At 39.7% G+C, this 18007-nt stretch overlaps 1 protein-coding gene across 1 annotated transcript; it reads left to right on the top strand.

The window, feature by feature from the left end:
• The first annotated feature begins 535 nt into the window (after positions 1–535).
• Positions 536–15668, top strand: LOC130698516 (tumor necrosis factor receptor superfamily member 16-like). The gene is made up of 6 exons (XM_057521183.2): positions 536–1039; positions 6024–6741; positions 13467–13601; positions 13982–14350; positions 14455–14568; positions 14683–15668. The coding sequence occupies exons 1-6, from the start codon at positions 911–913 to the stop codon at positions 14961–14963; spliced, it is 1746 nt and encodes a 581-aa protein (XP_057377166.1). The 5' UTR covers positions 536–910; the 3' UTR covers positions 14964–15668.
• The last annotated feature ends 2339 nt before the right edge of the window (positions 15669–18007 follow it).

Raw genomic sequence — 18007 nt, 5'->3', positions numbered from 1 at the left:
CTACAATTTTTTTTTTTTTTTTTTGTGTTCAAAAAATAAAGAAAGAGAGAGAGAGAGAGACCCTTTTTTTTTCTTTTCTGATTCTTTTTAATGCTCTTCTCCGGCCTTGGTCGCTTATTCGAACGCTCTTCCCTGTGTTTAGAAGAAAACGCGGCATGGCCCAGCAGCCGGCCACGATTTTTTTTTCTTTCTTTTATATATATATATACACATTTTTTTTTTTCCCCTTTTGCCTAAGGCCAATTTCAGTAAAAAACTTTGGAACACAAGGAGAAAGAGAGAGAGAGAGAGAGAGAAAAAAAAAGGGACCCCACCACCCGACCAAAGTCCCCCTCGTCTGTCGGTCTCTCCCTTCCTCTTCCCCTCCTATCCTTGTGTTTGAGTCGTGCCGCCATATACACACACACACACACACACATAGCCTGGCCCCAAGAATATAAGAAAAGAGAGAGAGAGAGACTTGTGGCGGATACCGCCAGAGAGAGAAACACCGCCCGCCGCCGCCTTGTTTTTCAGTCCCTTTTGCCCAACAGTCAAGTTCAGTTGCTTGTCTAGCTGCCGACCAGCACAGACGTGTTTGTCCGCCATTGCTCAGTTTCCCAAGTTTCTGTGTTTTTTTTTTTGTTCGGAGAGAGAAGGAATTTGTTGTTTTTTTTTTTTCTTCTTCTGAACGAGTTTTGATGTGTGTGTGAGTGTGTGTTGGGAAAAAACAACAACTGAATTTTGTAAGCAGTTTCTAGTGCCGTGTTGTGTTGTTGTGCCTAACGATAAACAAAATCCGACTGTTGTGAACGCACTTTTCTCTCATGGGATACATTTGAAAAAAACATAGCGGCCAACGCCAAAACGTTTCAGAACGAAAAAAAAAAATTAACAAAGCAAAGAAAACAAACAAAAGTACATTGATCACATGGACGACAAGATGGACAACGTCGAGGCTGGACGTCGGCTGCATGAATCGAGCGTGAATGACGTCGCCTCTGGGACGACGAGGACCGGAAACACCACACGCTGCTTGATGGTTCTGCTCTTCCTATCGGTATGCCACCATTTCTTTTTTTTTCGAATGTTTCACGCTAAAAAAAAAACGCCAATGATTCCTCTTTTGAACGTGTCACGAATTCTTGAACGAGAAACAACATCCCAAAAGAGTTTGGATAAAGAGAAACGAGTTTTGTTTTCCTACCTTTTGCACGACCTGAAGACAAACAATGGACCAGGGTCGTCTGCTATACATCGTTCCCTTCTATTTCTTTTGTTCTTGTTCTTTGCGTTCATTGTCTTTCGACGAAAGAGATCGATGTGAATCCACGTGAATTGCACGAAAAGGTTTGCCACATCATCGGCACAAACACGACCCACTAGGCCTTTTGAAAATAAAAAATAAAACGTGTCCGTTAATGTACAGCCCGCCGTATCCCGCAGGCCACGAACGAATCCGTGACATTGTTCCAGATTTCCATAGATATATATAAGAGAAGACGGGTAGAAAAAGGAAACATTCACGATAGTTGTTGGATACATTTTTCACGAGACTTAAAATGAATGTAGAGTACTAGTTTTTAACGCAATCTCGTTTGAAAAAAGCAAATAGCGGGACGCTTCAAAAGATGACCAACAGGGCCGTGCGGGATTTCTCCAATCGCTGGACGAATTTATCTTTTTCAATCTTATCTCGAGAGCTATAAGGGGGTGCTATATAACATCGTGGAAAAAAACAACAAAATAAACTACAGGTGGAAACCAGGCTGGTCCTTCCCCATTTTTGTTGTCCCGCGGGCCGTTTAAATTACACGCTTATCGTTTAAACGCACACGGGATTTGTGTGTGTGTCGCATAACAAAGGTGCATGATATACAAGCCTCTCTATGCAGACGACGTCATCGAGTGTGTACTTTGGGGAGGGCGGACGCGGTCTATTTGAACTTTTTTCTTTTTAAATCTCTCGCTTGAACAAAGAAGGAAACGTGTTTTTTACAAAAGTTTTTTAGGCAACGCTGTTGCTAGCTCGCCCACCCGCGATAATGTAACGGATCGGCGTTTTTATAGTTGGCGGATAATAATCACGAAAAATGTAAAGAGGGACGAGTTTTTTTTTTCTACGAGATAATGGTTCTGTGTGTGTTTTAAATACAAAACATTGGGTATGTAAGGAGGAAAAAAAAAAGAAAAAGAGAAGAATGACAACAACTACAGGGAGCTATACAATCTCTCCCGTCTGTCGTGTTAGACATCTCGGTCGATCCCGCAATTACACACCGCGTCCTCCCTAAATAGGCACCGATACGTTTCGAACAAAAATTGAATCAAGCGCGAGGAGGGGCGAAAGAACAACTGGCTTTGAAAAAAAAAAATTAAAAGAAAAAGAAAGCGGGAGTCACGCGGGACGTTTGACTCGAGAAAAAAAAAATGCAATTTCCCTCGAATAGCGAAAAGAATTCGGGGATGTTTTTGTGTGTTTTTTTTCCCTTCCTTTTCGGTCGAATGCTGAATATGGTCGGCATTGGAGCGTTTGATAGTGAAATGAAAACTGAAACACGCATGTGCTGTGCGGGTGCATACATTAATAATTAATTTTTTTTTTTCGGCGCGGGGTTGTTTGAATTTTGGCGTGTCCTCTTCACGAGATTTTCCAACAAAAAAAAGGGGAAAAGCAAAGAAAGATAATTTTTTCGTTATTTGCATTTTTTTTTTTTAAGGTTCGTGTGCGTAGTCGAATTTCTGCGAATTTCAAATTCAACTTCGCGCTCAATTGGCATACCCTTTTGGTTCAAAATGTAAAGAAGAATTCTGATTGGATCATTTAGAAAAGAAAAAAAACGGCAGTATTCCAAAACCATCAAATGTGACTCTGGCCCCGTCTTATGTAAAAGAGAAAAAAAGGGCATGCGTTTTTTTTTTCTTTCTTTTTCTTATACATTTAAAAGAATCTGAATCCTCCAGCAGCGGGCCCAGCAGTCTGTGACGAATGAGAGCGAGGAATGATGATGATGGTAGTGTGTCTGGGGTTCTTTCGTTCCTTCATCATCAAAAAGAAAGAGGAAGAGAGAGATGAATAATGTCTGTGTGTCGATCCATCCCCCCCATATAAAATATGCCATATGGAAAACTTCTTTTTTGGAGATGCTGATGTTCTTTCTTTTTTCTTTTCTTTTTAATTCCATACCATTATTTTATTGAATAGTCGATTCCCGTTTCTCCCGGGGTTCCCGGCGATATAATGAGAAAGAAAAAAAAAAAAAGAGAAAGATGATGATTGGCTTTTACGCCTTTCACGGTCCCTCTCTGTTTTCTTAATGGATATAAAAATACCTTCTCTTCATCCTTTGGGGGGGGGGGGGCGATCCGAAATTTCCAAATGTGGGTTTTCTCTTTTTTTTTTTAGTTTCTTTCTCTTTAAAAAAAAATTATGCGGTAGGGAAACATGTCGCGAAGACAATCAGCAGGTGAGTGCGAAAATAGTCGATGGCTTGCGACAAGTCTCTGTTCAAACGGGACACGCTAGACGGTTGATAATTATGTCCCCACTGCCGCTTATATAAAAGGAAATAAAATTCAGAGTCTCTCGCAAAATGGTCAATACTTTGAGCTTATCAAAAAAACATGTCTCTGAAAAAAAAAAAAAAATGAGAGGGGGTGCGATATTTTTTTGACACCCTAGTGCCATTTTTCGATAGTCGCTACGCTTTTGGCATGGCCCGAGAAAAAAAAAATATATCAAAAACGTTTCTCAGAAGGAAACGGGTGGAGTCGTAAAAATATTCTTTCTTTTTTTTTTCAACCCCCTTCTCTTCAACGTTTCATCGGAAGCGAAGAAGAAAAAGAGTGTCTGCATGCAGACACATACAGTAAAGGGTGGGTTAAGAAACAGGGTGGGAGGGGGGCCAAGTCTATTATTGGAGCGCAACGGATGCCGCCATCTGGAATCACAGAACATCTTTTTTAAACGAAATGTTTGTTTTTTTTTTTCTTTCTTGAAAAACAAAAATCAACCTGCACTCCGTTAAAATGAAGAACATAGAAGCGAAAATTGAAATGTGTCCGCCCTTTTATGTTTTTCAATGCGAAATTATATTCATTCGTCTTTTTTTTCTTGTGCTGTGTGCGTATGCAAATGAACGGTGTTGTGTCATTAAAAAGAAATAGCGTCCCTCGTTTTCGCCGCTCGTCGTAGCGAATCGCGCGCAACCGAGACCGAAAGAGCGCACCTGGTGTTTCAGGTTTTCTTTTTCTCTTTTGTCGTGATCACAACAGCCATCAGATTCTTAGATAAGACTTTCTTTTGTTTTGTTTTTTTTTTTGTGTGTGGCCTTTTCTTCTTCCTTTTTTTTTTTTTGCCCATGATATCGGCCATTTTTTTTTTCCTCCCTCCATCGCTCTCAGCGACTTGTCTTTCCAACAGCTGACAAATTTGAGAACGGGATGCGTTCCAAAATAAAAATGATTCAAACATTTTTTTTTAAAGGAAAAAGAAACAGGTTTTTCTTATAGTTGTCTCCCCTATTTTTTTTTTTTTAAGATAGCTGCCGCTTTCCCACTGTCTTTTCTTTTTCCACAATTCACATACAGAAGGCAGCGCTGCAATAAGGAGCGCAGGAGGACATGAGATAAGATATAAAAATACATTTGTTCCCCATTTTTTTTTTTTTTTGCTTAGCTGCTAGAGATTTTTTTGTTTTGTTTTCCTCCGTATTTTTATGATGGACGCGCGCGGGAGGGTCCTGCTATAATATACCCCAGAAAGAAAAAAAAAAAACATTCTCCGGCTGCTGTATGTGTTTGTAGGTTAGTTGTATTTCCCCTTGAAAAAAAAAAATTTGTTGTTGTTGCCTCCTGTCTTCTACTTTTAAACTTGGCAGCCCCTTGGCAGTCGTTGGGGAAAAAGAAAAAAAAAATTATTAGCCGACCTCCTCCGAGAAATTCCAAGTTGAAGCCGCGCGGGCCAATAAGCCTTCCATCCTCCTAAATTTTTATAACCCATCCGAGTCTCATAAAAACTGAAATTTTTTTTTTCTCTTTCTTTTCCAATGTCAAAAAAAAAAACAACAAAAAAGTCGGCGCACATCCAACATGCGGCCAAAACTTTCTACAAAAGGACCGCATGACTTACTACAAACGACACTCCCCCCCCCCTTATTCCAAAACAGAATTGGTCCCCAAACTCTTGCGGCGGGGGTTAACAGTAGCCCAGTCCAGCTGATGTGTGCACATTTCCTCACAAATTTTATGTTAAAAAATAGCGTCCAATTTTTTTTTTTTTTAAAGGGAAATGGGGCTCTTGTAACATCTACTGATAACACAAGGATAAGAAGGTGTGAAAAGGTGTGTGTGTGTGTGTGTGTGTTGAGCTAATTTTAAAACTCTTTGGCCTCTCTGATCTAAACAGACAGCAATGTCGTTTCTTCTACGACGTGCGAAAAATACAAGACATGCGTTATAAACACTAGTTTACATCAATTCCCCCAACTGGGGTAAACAAAATTTTTTTTTTTATCCTATCCTTAAGATTAAATTAAAAAGAAAAAATAACAATTTTTTTTTTTGGCCGGCTGTAAGTATTGAAGGGAAATGGTCGGCAAACGTTGGCCGTCCTTTTTTTTTCGTCTACGTATATTTTATGATGATGATAATTAAACGAAGAGGGTTAAAAAAAAAGGTACGGCAAAGCAACGGCTATCAATTTGGGATGTTTTCTCCGACTTTCCTCTCTCTTTTTTTTTTTAATGAATACCAGAAGAAAAGTGCTCGTCTTGACCGCTCGATTTTTAGCCCCAAAAGAATTAAAAAAAAAAACACCGCCTTATAGCAAAAGGCCAAAAACAGCCTCAAGTTCAAAGGGGCGGCCTTCTCTTTCAAACCGACAAATTAGCCCCTCATTCCATCTTGAATTCACATTACATTTTGTTTTCTTCCTCCATGTTTTTTTGTGTTTTCCTATTAAACAATGGGCCAGAATCCAAACGTTACACGTGTGTCAATGCGAAATTCTAAAACATTTCATGTTTTATTTTTAAATTCATCAGGCTTTCATCGGAGGAACGAGTGCCGCTCCAACGCAAGACGGAACTATCCGGACGGATATTTCCGCTCTCTGCACGGAATGCCCGGCTGGTACGGGTGTCGCCCGACTTTGTACGCTACGAGGTCGGTCCAATCCGTTAGCGATGGATCACCAACTTCATCAGAACGTAACGGAAGAAGAGCAAGACGACGAGGTAGTGGAAGAAATGGCGACAAAGTGCGAGCCTTGCGTGAGCGGCGAAACGTTTAGCGATTCGCCCAGCCGTCACTTGCCGTGTCGGGCGTGCCGGACGTGCCCGCCAAACAGCCGAGTCAAACGCGAATGTAACGCCACTCACGACACGGAATGCGAGTGCGAGCGAGACCATTACCAAGAGATCAGCTACCCGCAAACGGTCATCACCAACGAACTGGCTCAACCGGAAGAGGGCGTCGTCGACGAGGCCACGACGCAGCCTCTGCACGCCCGCCACAAACACGGGGCTTCGTTCCGCCAACAACAGCCGATCATGAGCTGCAAAGCGTGCGATCTATGCCCGCACGGCTACGGAGCCGCCCGGGCCTGTTCGTCCACTCAAAACACGATTTGCCGCAAGTGCCCGACATCGACTTATAGTTCCGTCCTCAGCGCCACTCACGGCTGTTCAGTCTGCACCGTCTGCCGAGACGACCAGGTCACGCTCCACGAGTGTACGCCCATCCAGGACACTGTCTGCGCAGGTAAGAATTTTATTTTTTTTTTTTTTTCGTTCAACTGTTTTCTGTTGTTGTTCCTTGGCCGCATGATTGTTCGTCATTGACTCTCGACCTAATCGGGATTGTAATATTCCAAAAAGAAAGGCATTTTTTTTTTTCTTGGCCGTTATCTCGCTTGCTGGCCGTCTCATCAGAAATGTTGACATTAATAACGAAAAGAGAAAAAAAAAAAAAAAAAAAAAAGACAGACGGTCGTATCTTTCTACAGATGTGAAGAAAATGTGAAATCGAGTCGACAGTAAAGAAGGGAAAAAAAAAAACAAACAAAATACGTGCGGACATGGGAGGGTTCTAGAAATCTGGATATGGCATCCGCCATGACATCCATCATGTCGTCATTCGTCCTTTTTTTTTTTCAACCATTCCTGTTTGATTTTTCATTCGTTCTCTTGGCCTTTTTTTTTTTTTTTTTGTCCTTGTCAATAATATGAAACAAGGCTATATATTCTTACTACTATTACGATTCTTACTACTAGTTGTGTAGTAGTCAAAAGATTATAGTAGACGAGTTCTCTCTACGTCTGAACGACATCAAAGAATGACGCATATTAATTGTCCAGCCCGCCGGCTGTGTTTTTTTTTTTTTTTTTAACATTTTTTAGTAGCCCCCTTTTTTCTATTTTGCATATATTCTAATATGTTTGATTCGTGATGGAACGTGATCGTCATGGCTGACGAGATCTGTCGTGTTCTGCTCGACCGATCTGGACAAAACAAAAAAGGGCTCTCCCATGTCATTGATCATCTTTGTCTTTTTTTTTTTTTTTTATAAATTCAAAAAGGTTCTTTCTCGATGAGAGAATATCATTTTTTTTGTGTGTGTGTGTGAGTGTATCCACAGCGGAATGCGTCCGTGAAAATACTTGAGCGAGAGAGTGGGGGGGGGGTTCACAGAAATAAGTTACGGAATTTCATTTTTTTTTTTTTTCTTCTTTGAAAAAAAAAAAAAGGATTTCTTTTGTTGTTCCCGTCTCTTTTTTCTTTTTACGATGCGGGTTTGTTGTTGTTGTGTATCCGTGCGTGCGTTCGTTTTTTTTTTGGTGTTCACGACAGGCGCAAAGGAAACGACTGCAACTCGCCACTCTGTTGCAGCTCGTCTCTTTAACGGCCGCAATGGAAACGGATTAGCGCGGCTTGCGTGCGTCTTTTTCCTCACAACTATAACGTAAAACACACTTCACGGAATAGCACACGCACCGTAAAGAAAAGAAAAAACGAACTTATGCCGAGTTTATATTTTTGATGTCGAAACGCCATTAGATGCGAACCTTGGCGTATCTCGCGACACACGCAATTCTCACGTGTCTTTTCGTGTCGTAAGATGGAGGTACTTAATGATAACATCGTTCTGTTTCAAGCAGCCAATCTTATTCACAAAGCTGATTTTAAACAGAGAAGGAGATCGAAGCAGACTCACGCGTGCATGTTTGCTAGTCGTGACATTTGCACGTGCAATGGAGAAATACGTAGAGTTTTTTTTTTCAAAACTCTTTGTTCTCTTTTTCCACTGAAATTTTTGGTTTTTTCTTTACGGTTAACGGGTTAATTCCGCGTAAGAAAATTCCGGTTGGAGCAATCAAAATACAGGGCCAAGAACGGAAACAAAAGAACTCCGTTACGGTATGTAACGCTGTTCCACAGTAATATAAAAAAAAAAAAAAAAAATGAGGAGAGCGATCCGGTATCCGAGAGTTTCGAGTGGCCACTCTACTTTCCACTTTGTTCCGTCAAACAAAACACAAAACAAAAAAAAAATCTCTGAAAGTGTTTCCCTCTAAATTGAACAAACAACACACACACATCGTATAACAAATGTGTCTCTGTTAAGTGGGCGATACTTAAAAAAAGGGTAAGGGCCGAACAACACCGGAAATGCAAGGAGGCCCTTATTTCTTTTAAATTTTTTACAACACAAAAACATGTCGAGATAAAAATGTATTTCATTTAAAAGGTAGGATAGATTAATGAATAGCGACTGGACTTTTCATCGTGAAAGGGTTCGTTCCTGTTGCGAGAAGCTAATAATTAAACGAGTCTTTACATCAATCGTCGGTTCGTGATGACGATGGCCAAAGGCGAGCACTGCCGCCTTTTGCAGACGTTTTGAAAGAGGAAAAACGAAACAAGAAAAGGAAAGAGAGAGAGAGAGAGACAAGATGATGATTTGATATTACACGTTTTGCCTCTGTATAAAGAAACGCTGGAGGCCATCTTTTTTTAAAAGAAAAAAAAAAGAAATGCTCCTCCACTAGATAGCTACTCCTCCTCCAAATGATAGAGTCAAGAAAAATGGTGGATGAAAAAGAAAAGGAATGAAAAGGGGGCATTCATTTGGGCGAAGGCGCCGACAAGACTCACCGCACCTCGAAGCGGCTACAAAAAAAAAAAAAAAAAAAACCCACCAATTTTCTTCGGGACCCGCGTTCATTGCCGCCACATGCTGGATAATTTGGAAGGAAAAGCCGAAATTAGGCACACACGAGAGTCGTAATTAAAAGGGAAAAAAATGCTTTTGAGTTGGTTTTTTTTTTCTTTACCAAAGATTTCAAGCAGTTTCGGGAGCACAAGAGAATTTTCTGCAAAATTTCTGGACTCAGGGGCGGCTTCCTCTTCTTTTCAAGCGCAAGAAAAAAAAAATGATGAAACAGCTATTCAAGTGAAGAATGTTCTTTTTTTTTTTTTTTTTTAAGAGAATTAAAAAAAAAAAATGCATCCCCGCTAACCAAAAGAGAGAACCTTATAATTTTGAACCGGAACGAAAATGTTTTTTTTTATTTATTTAAAGGGAAGGCGAATATTTCATTTTTTTTTTTTTTTTCCTATCCTAGGTGAAAGAGGAGTGGGACAATATTCTATAGAAGGTTTCGATTTGATAGATGGTAGTTGGGAAGAAAAAAAAAAATGTTGTATGAAGGGAAAAATATAGGAAAGGAAAATGAGGGCATTTACTTCTCACCCTCCCTTAACGCAACGTTTTCTTCTTTCCTTTAAGGTGCTAACCCCAGAAAGAAAGAAAAAAAAAAAGGTGGAGGGCCATTAAAGATCAGATTCGGTCTGCCATTTTTTTTTTTTATTGGTCTTCTCCAATAACTTGAACACTTTGCTCTTTTCTCCAGCTCGTTTTTCTTTTTTTTTTTGCCGACAACCTTTCACCGTGGCAGCTTCTTAAATGCAGCAACGAAAAACGTCATTTGTTTAGTTTTTTTTCTTTCCACATTCAAAAAGGTTAGGAAAAAAAAAGAAGCTTTATACCTATTACTCGCTACGAGCGATTGGGTGTGAAAACATACGTCTGTAAGAAGCTGCCGTGTCTCTCCGACTTGGATTGATCGCCTTCTCATTCCCAAGAAAAAGAAAAGAGAAAAGGAAAAAATAAAATAAATGTATAAATCTAAATATCATTTGCTTAAAAAATAAGGAACTCAAACTAAAAAAGGAATATCGCCTCCTTTCGCCTTAAAGGTGTACGTTACGCATATCTCTACCATCGCAGCCTTCCCTACCTGAATTACGCATCGCAAAAGAGGACTACAAAAAAACAAGTCCCTTCCTTTTTCATTTTTTTTTTTTTTTTGATTGGCTGTTCCAGTAAAAATGTAATGAGACATCCGGGCGAAATGTTTTCGACTTAAAGACAAAGTTTCACTCTTTTTTTTCCGCTTGTTGTTGGGGCGTGTCTGTACCGAAAGAAGAAAGAAAATCAAGGATGTAGTTTGCATTTTCCGCCAGTTACGTTATAGGGTAAAACTACTAACTACTCTGACGGCTGCAGCTGTCAACAAGATGGATGAGGCTCGATATAATAGCACACACGAAACACGCACACAATGATCGGTGTTCAGGTACCGTGTTTTCGTATAGAACCAGCGGCTCTGGCGGACTATGTATTTTTATACATATACACACAGCACCCCCCTGAAGGGCATTCAACATATTCAGCCGAGTGAGAACATGTTTCTCTGTGGAAAAAGAAGAAGGTTTAAAAATATTATTCAAGGGCATTAACAAAGAGGCAGCTGTATATAATTCAGTGTCCTATGTTTAACTTACAAACGTGTACAAAGATCAATTAATAGCGGATTTATTTTTGATTTCGATGCATGCGCGCCCGTTAATCGGAATTTCTCGAGAGTCAAAAGATAATGAAGGCAAGCTCAAATGATGATGGTGGTCTTTCTACATATCGATGAGTTTTTTTGTGTGGGGTAAAAAGTTCATCATGCAAACGATCCCACCTTTTTTTCTTGGGGTCCCTTTTTTTTTTTAAATGTTATTTCCATCTTGGAAGGGTGAGCTGGAAAAGAGAGGGGGGCTGTTTCCCCGTGTGGAAGGGACAAGCTGACGCCAGGGCGGACACCACTCATCATTCCTTTTCTTCTTGTAAAGAAACGAGAGAGGTGGAAGAATCTCCCTTTTTTTTTTTGAATCAATGGCGGTTGATGGAAAAGACGATGATCGAAGAGAAACTCTTGTTGCTCCACTGAACAGTGAAACCAACCAAGGTCCTCACAAAACAGCTGATTGGAACCTTAAGGTTGTGTACACTTCGTAGAAGAGAGAAAAAAAAAAACACGCTTCGTGTTATCCACATTCGGTCGAGCAATATCTTTCCAGCCATTAGTCAATCTATACTTTTATTATTTTTTTTTTAACTTCGCCTTGTTTTTTTTTTGTTTTTTTTCTGATCCGTTGATTCATCCCAGCATTTTCTTTTTCTACGGGTGGCCCTCAATCCGTGTGCAAAAGAACGCACAGAGTATTTTTTTTTTTTCATTTTAAAAACAGATACAAAAAAAAAAGAAACAGCTGTTAACGCCCGCCCACTTGTCTGTGTGCGTTCTTCTTCCAAAACTGAGACTCTGTCATCAACGGGATTTTGCTTTCAATAGAGTGAATAGATCCCCTTTTTTTTTTTTTTTTTTGGTTCTCTCTCGCCTAGTTGATACAATGGAACTTACCATGACTCTAGCGGAAAGTAAGAAATACTGTTCTTAAAAAGGCGACCCCCATTCGTTTTCATTCAGAAAAAAAAAAAAAAAACAGGAGAAAGAAAGGCGATAACCGCACAGGTAAAAAAAGAAACACGGCGTGACACGGCCGACTTTAGAATTTTGCCTCTTGGCCAAAGGCCCTCCTGCTGTCCTCCCTTCAGTTTGAGAACGCAAGTTGAGTGAACCGAAAACAGCAATGCCCTGATGCAAATGAAATTCGAATCGTTTTTTTTTTTTCTTTTTTACATTCGGTCCGCTATCCAAAAAGAAATGTTGTCAACGAACGGGTTAAAGCCCTAAAAGAAGCCGCCAGCATTTGATGAGTACAACGCGGAAATGATTCGATTCAATTATACGCACGCACACTGACAGAGTCCTGTTTCATTTCCTCTCTTGCTTCGTAAAAAGACCCCGCCGCATGGACATTAAGAAAGCGGAGGAGGTTATTAAGGAGGAAGAGCGTGCACACGTCATTCGATCCTAAATAGAGAAACAGGATAATTGAGAAGAAAAAATACAAGCGGAGAAAGAGGTGGGGGACTCATCAAACGCGCGGAATTTAAAACTTGATGCTACCAACAAAAAGGAAAAAGTCGGGGACGGTAAAAACGAAAATGAAGGATATCGAATTGCAACGGCGGCATTTTATCCAGTAAAAAAGAGAGACGTTGGGAGAAAAGATTATTTTTTTAAAGAAGACAAGTGGGTCGTCCTTATAATATTTTACGTTTTAAGCTTTCAAATATGAAGGGGGGGGGGGAGGTCGTTTCTGGCTGAAGCCATGACAAGTGGTGTGGTCTAGTGAACGAAAGGTTATGCTAGTGGACGTTAGAGTTTAAAAAAAAAAAAAAAAAAGTCGACGAAGAAACCAAAGAATGACACTGACCCCTCCCTTTTGTGATGGAACTTCTCGGATTTCATTTTCGTAAAGAGAAAGGGGAGAGAGAAATGCGGATTGGTGGAAGGCTGGAGGAATGTTTTTTTTTTTTTTACCCTTGGTCTCATCCTTCGTTAGTCATCCACTTGTAAAAAAGAAGAGACGGAAGAAGGGAACAATGGCTTCGATCCAAATTCCATTGTGAATGAAAAAGAATGGAAATTTATGAAGTCGAACTGTGTCTCTTCTTTGTTTTGTTTTGTCCACATATCCCCTTGATGTGGCGGGGACATTCTTCCGGCTTTCTTAGACCACCAATGTCCAACAGACCAGAACCGAACGCCAGATGCGTAACGGCGGCCTTTTCTTTTTCTGCCCCTCCGCTTGAAATCTTAAGAAGAAAAACAAAAAGAAATTAAAATTTGATTCAAAACATACTCCTCGCCAGTATTTATTTTTATGAATCAAAACGCCAGCCAATCGGAAGCGTTGATGAGGTCGCCTTTTAACCAACGTAAAATGGAAATGCTGAGAATTTTCTCTTTTGGCTTTTGAAGAGGTTTGCTCGCACGCGCTCAAGAGTTTCCGCTCCGCCGCCAACATTTGCATTGTTAATCAACTGACTTTTTGTATAAAATAAACACGCACCGTTTTGGCCGACATATCTGTTGGTCGTCCCTCACATTGTCGGCCCTTTTTTTTTTTCCCGCAATTATTTTTTATTCCGCGCCTTGCGTAATTATCATTATCTTTATGCATAACACAAATGAATGGATGAAAATTCACGTTTTCTTTTTTCTTTTTTTTTTTACTTTCTTCAGATAAAGATATGGGCCATCCTAGCCGTCGAGTCATCACCAAACCGCTAGATCCGGTCGTCCACCAGCAAGAAGAAGAATACAACAATGAAGGCATCATCTCCGTCTACTGCGCTATTCTGGGAGCCATCGTTCTCGGTAAATTTTTCATTTTTTTTCTCCTCAATTTCTACTCTTCCCTTTTGTCAGCAAAAATTTATGTCTTTGAAAAAGAAAAATTAAAGGAGAGGATCCATTTATTTTTTTTTTTTGTATTGCAAATGTTCACGCACTCGACCGAAAGAGAATCATGCATATTTAACAGGGCGGCATTTGGCGCGTGTCAGTCGGTCGTACAAATGCTGCCTCTTTCATTTTCATAAATAATATTTTTTTTTCTGACAAAAAAAAAAAAAAAAGAAAAAATGACGATGCAAAATCTTTTGAAAAAAAAAAGGGAAATTTCCCTACCCCCCTGTCGTATGCCGTCGTCATGTACACCTGAGTTAAACAAAACAAAAATTCTTTGATCTTGGCAGGCCTGCTCATCTATGTCGTGATGAAGCAATGGCGTCTGAGGAAGGCGGCCAACAAGTTGGCTCACTTTCACGATCCCGCTAGAGGACATCACGGCAGTTCGGCGACGGTCCCCCTCAACGGAACGGCCGGCCATCACGCAGCCAACAACGAATTTTGCGGCTCCAAATCGCCGACTGGGGGCCATAACAAGTTCGAGTGCGAGATCTCACCCAGTTCCAGCAGCCGGCGGCTGCATCAACAACATCCAGCCTTGCACGGACAAGGCGGATCGGAAGGCGGTTCACGCGGATCCCGTGGATCTGATTCTGAGTTCAACGCCGGAATGGCAGCGCCCGGCAGCGACGGCTACGGCCGCGAGATCAAGCCGAGTAAGTGATACATTTTCCATTGAATCCAATTATTTCTCACGATTTTGTAATGTTTAAATCATTTAAAAAACTAACCTGTTTTTTTTTTATTTCTTTTGCTCCAGTTACTCAAGAGACTCGGCTGCGCGAAATCTGCACGGCAAAACGGCGCGAGATGGAGGCCATGTTGAACGCCCGTCGAGACCATCACGACTGGAAAGCTTTAGCCCGCGATCTCGGTATGTCCATCAATCTTTCCTTGTTTTTTTTTTTGTTTTATTTTTCGTGTTGACGGCCTATTGTCTTTCTCTGACGTGTAAACTAAAATGTCGTGTTTTCTCTCGGTTCAACAGGTTACACATCGACCCGCATCGCATCGTTCGAACAGCGGGCGCTGGAGAAGCAGACGGGTCCTACGAGGCATCTGTTCGGTGACTGGGCCAAACGCGAGGACTCGACCGTACAAAATCTCGTCTCGTCACTGTGCAACATCGGCCGACACGACGTCACGCTGGTCCTCTTGCCGCCCATCAACCAAGAGAATCATCAGCAGGCGACATCCACGCAATCCCGTCCGTCTAACAGCCTGCCGAGAACGACAACACGCTGTTACAAGCCAATCAGCGTTGTGTAATCTCTCCTGCACACCTAGTGGTTTCTGCGGTTTGTTCGCTCTGTATATCCCCGTCTTCTCCACCTTATTATATATGCACATAGATTTACGGAAAATGGATTTGTACATATCAATGGCATTTTTTTTTTTTTCAAAATGTTTTCGGTTCTTCAACGTTCGAACCCATTTCTCTCGGCGCAGTCATTTTGGTGTTACTGTTTTTTGTTTTTTTTTTGTAATCAGAGCCTCAAACATTTTTTTTTCTTTTAAATATAAATGTACATACATTTTTATTTTGGCATTCTTCGCCAAAAAGAGTAACGAGGAAAACCCCCCGTCAGAAGACTCCTGATATTATTGTTACCCCCCTCCTTTAGGCCGCCTTTTTTTTTTTTTTTTTTTTCAAATACTACCAAATCAAGTAGATGTTGGATGTTATCGAACAGTTCCCCGCAATTCGCCGTTGTTTTTTAACTATGCAAAAAATCGAAAATCAAAGAGTTTTTTTTTTTTTTTCTTCTTGTCTTTTTCACCTGTTCCTCTTTCTTCACGTGATATGTTCCCACCCTCCAATCCCACGCCGAGTATTATAGTTATCGAAAAGGAAGCAAGAAGAAACATTTTCCGCATGTGTAAACGAAGACGTTTTTTAACGGTCGACATAATGCAAATGTTAGCGTGTCATTAAATCGTAAAGTTCGGTAAAGGTAAAAACAAAAAAGAAAAGAGAAAGAAAAAAGAAACCAAACGAGGAAAAAAAAAAAAAAAAGAGGTAGAATGAGGAAAAAGAATGAGGTCATTAAGATTTATACGATTTTATAACAACCCGACCTGTACATATTTTTCTCTGCGCGATGTGTGTATCATAGTGAAAGAAATGTGAATGTAATGCCTAAACCAATTGTATAACATGTGTATACCTGTATTTCTTTACATAGAGATTGGCGTGTGTTTTGTTTCTTAAAAATTGTGTTTTGTGCCAGATATATTGCATGCCAGATTCGAATAAAAAACACCCCTGTGAATTTCTACTTGAAAAGAAATCGAATTTGTTTAAAAAAGAAACATTTGTTTGTTCGCCCTTTTGATTCGGATAGAACAAATAACATTTCACGGTCTAGACGGACAAAAGGGAACGGTGTTAGAACCGTTATGTTGCAACAGCTGATTGCTGAAGGAAAAAAAAAGATTAACCGAAATGGTCAACATAATGCCCGCATTTGATGGTGTTAAAACGACGTGGAAAAAAAAACAAAACAACTAAAAGTGCAACAGCTCCATGATACATACCATTATTTGCAACGCACCTGGAAATCGTTAGGTGTGTACTTTTACCTGCATGTCCCTGGGGCAAATCGAAGACAAAAGGAGAGCGGAAAGAACACGAAGAAAGAAGAGAGAAAAAAAACATGGATGGTTTAACTTCTCATGAATAACTCATAAAATGTAAATCTAAAATAAAACGAGCTCGATTTCCGTCACCTTCGTTGAATTTTCAATCTGTAGCGAAGACGGTAGGCTATATTTTGATTGTATGTCTGATGTTAGGCCCGACTTTGAAGCCCGACTTTATACCCGACGTTTAATCCCGACTTTTAAGCCCGACTTTTTAAGCCCAAGTTTTTCTACAAAAAGCGAATGTGAAATTTTGTCTCGAAATTTGTTATCAAAAAGCACACACCATACTCCAAATTTGATTCAGATTCAGAAAAAAGAATTCGTTTTTTCGTCAAATCAGTTAAGCATTTGGTCAAGAATAAAAAAAATCTCGTCGGGTTTATTTAGTCGGGCTTATTTTTTACGGTCATCTCTTTCGCGAAAAAGGACGGGTTTAAAACTTTTACTTTGATAAGGATTTTAAAATAAATCGACGTTTAAAATAAAATTATTATCTAATTATCGAAATAAATGTTGAGCCACAGAAGTGATTGTCTATAAAAATTGTATCAAATTCCGTACATTAGCGTATGTAAGCGCAACAACTAAATTCTTCTGTTTTCTACGTTTTCTTCAAAAACTATAGCCCTAGCGCAAAAATAAGCTTCATTTTTGAGATGCAGGGTCGATTTTGAACCAAAGCCATCTATATTCAACTAAATTTAGAATTTAACCAAAAATGAAAAAGTGAGAAGGCTTCTCACTTTTGTCAAAATCAGCCAAAAATCGAAATCTCATGGAATACGCTAAAAATCATATAGTAATACTCATAATTTAATGCTGATTCAGGAATAGTGATTCGTTTTTTCTTCAAATCAATTGCTTTTGAAATACACTGAATAAATATGGTGTAGAACGCTAGCGCTGTAACGGGCTAGCGCAACAACTTGGTTAACCCGTTTTTTACCTTTATTTAAAAAACCACTAGTCCCATGTAAAAATAAAGCCGATATTCGTGATTCTCGTTCAATTTAGAATAGAAAACATGCATTTTTAACGATATCTAGATTTTAGCCAAAAATGAAAAAGTGGGAAGGCTATAGCCTTCTCACTTTTGTCAAAATCAGCAAAAATTCGAAAGCTCTTGGAATACGTTAAAAATCACACGGTATACTCAGCATTAAATGCTGATTCAGAAAATATGATTCATTTTCTCATTAAACCAGCCAATACATGAATATTCGGAACCAAAATGAGGCTTTGCTCGCCAGCATTACCCATCCGTTTTCTGGGTTTTATATGACAAAACCATAAGCCCAATGTTATAAACAAACTTAATGCTCGTTATTCTCGTTCAATCGTGATTCCAAATCATGAATTTTCATAGTTCCATGTAGATTTTGAACGATGAAGTGATTACTACAAAAAATGTCGGGCTTATTTTGTCGGGCTTATTTTCAGGCATAATAAAAAATCGAAAGGTCTTGAAATTCATTAAAAAATCACTCAATTATACTCTGAATTTAATGCTGATTCAAGAAAAGTGATTGGTTTTTTCGTCAAATCAATTGCTTTTGAAATACACTCAATAAATATGATGTAGAAACGCTAGCGCTTTGACGGGCGAGCGCAACAACTTTGTTAATCCGTTTTTTACATTTATTAAAAAAAACCACACGTTTCCCATA

This window comes from Daphnia carinata, chromosome 3 (genome assembly GCF_022539665.2).
Source record: "Daphnia carinata strain CSIRO-1 chromosome 3, CSIRO_AGI_Dcar_HiC_V3, whole genome shotgun sequence".
Classification (NCBI taxonomy): Eukaryota; Metazoa; Arthropoda; class Branchiopoda; order Diplostraca; family Daphniidae; genus Daphnia; species Daphnia carinata.
The sequence above is the reverse complement of the archived record's forward strand: the minus strand, read 5'-3'. Positions and strand labels throughout refer to the sequence as shown.

Excerpts from the sequence above, each read along its gene's own strand:
- LOC130698516 (XM_057521183.2), top strand. The coding sequence starts at position 911 with ATGGACGACAAGATGGACAACGTCGAGGCTGGACGTCGGCTGCATGAA. Across the intron at positions 13,602-13,981 it reads TCTGGGAGCCATCGTTCTCG|GCCTGCTCATCTATGTCGTG; the intron begins GTAAATTTTTCA and ends TGATCTTGGCAG. Across the intron at positions 14,569-14,682 it reads AGCTTTAGCCCGCGATCTCG|GTTACACATCGACCCGCATC; the intron begins GTATGTCCATCA and ends TCGGTTCAACAG.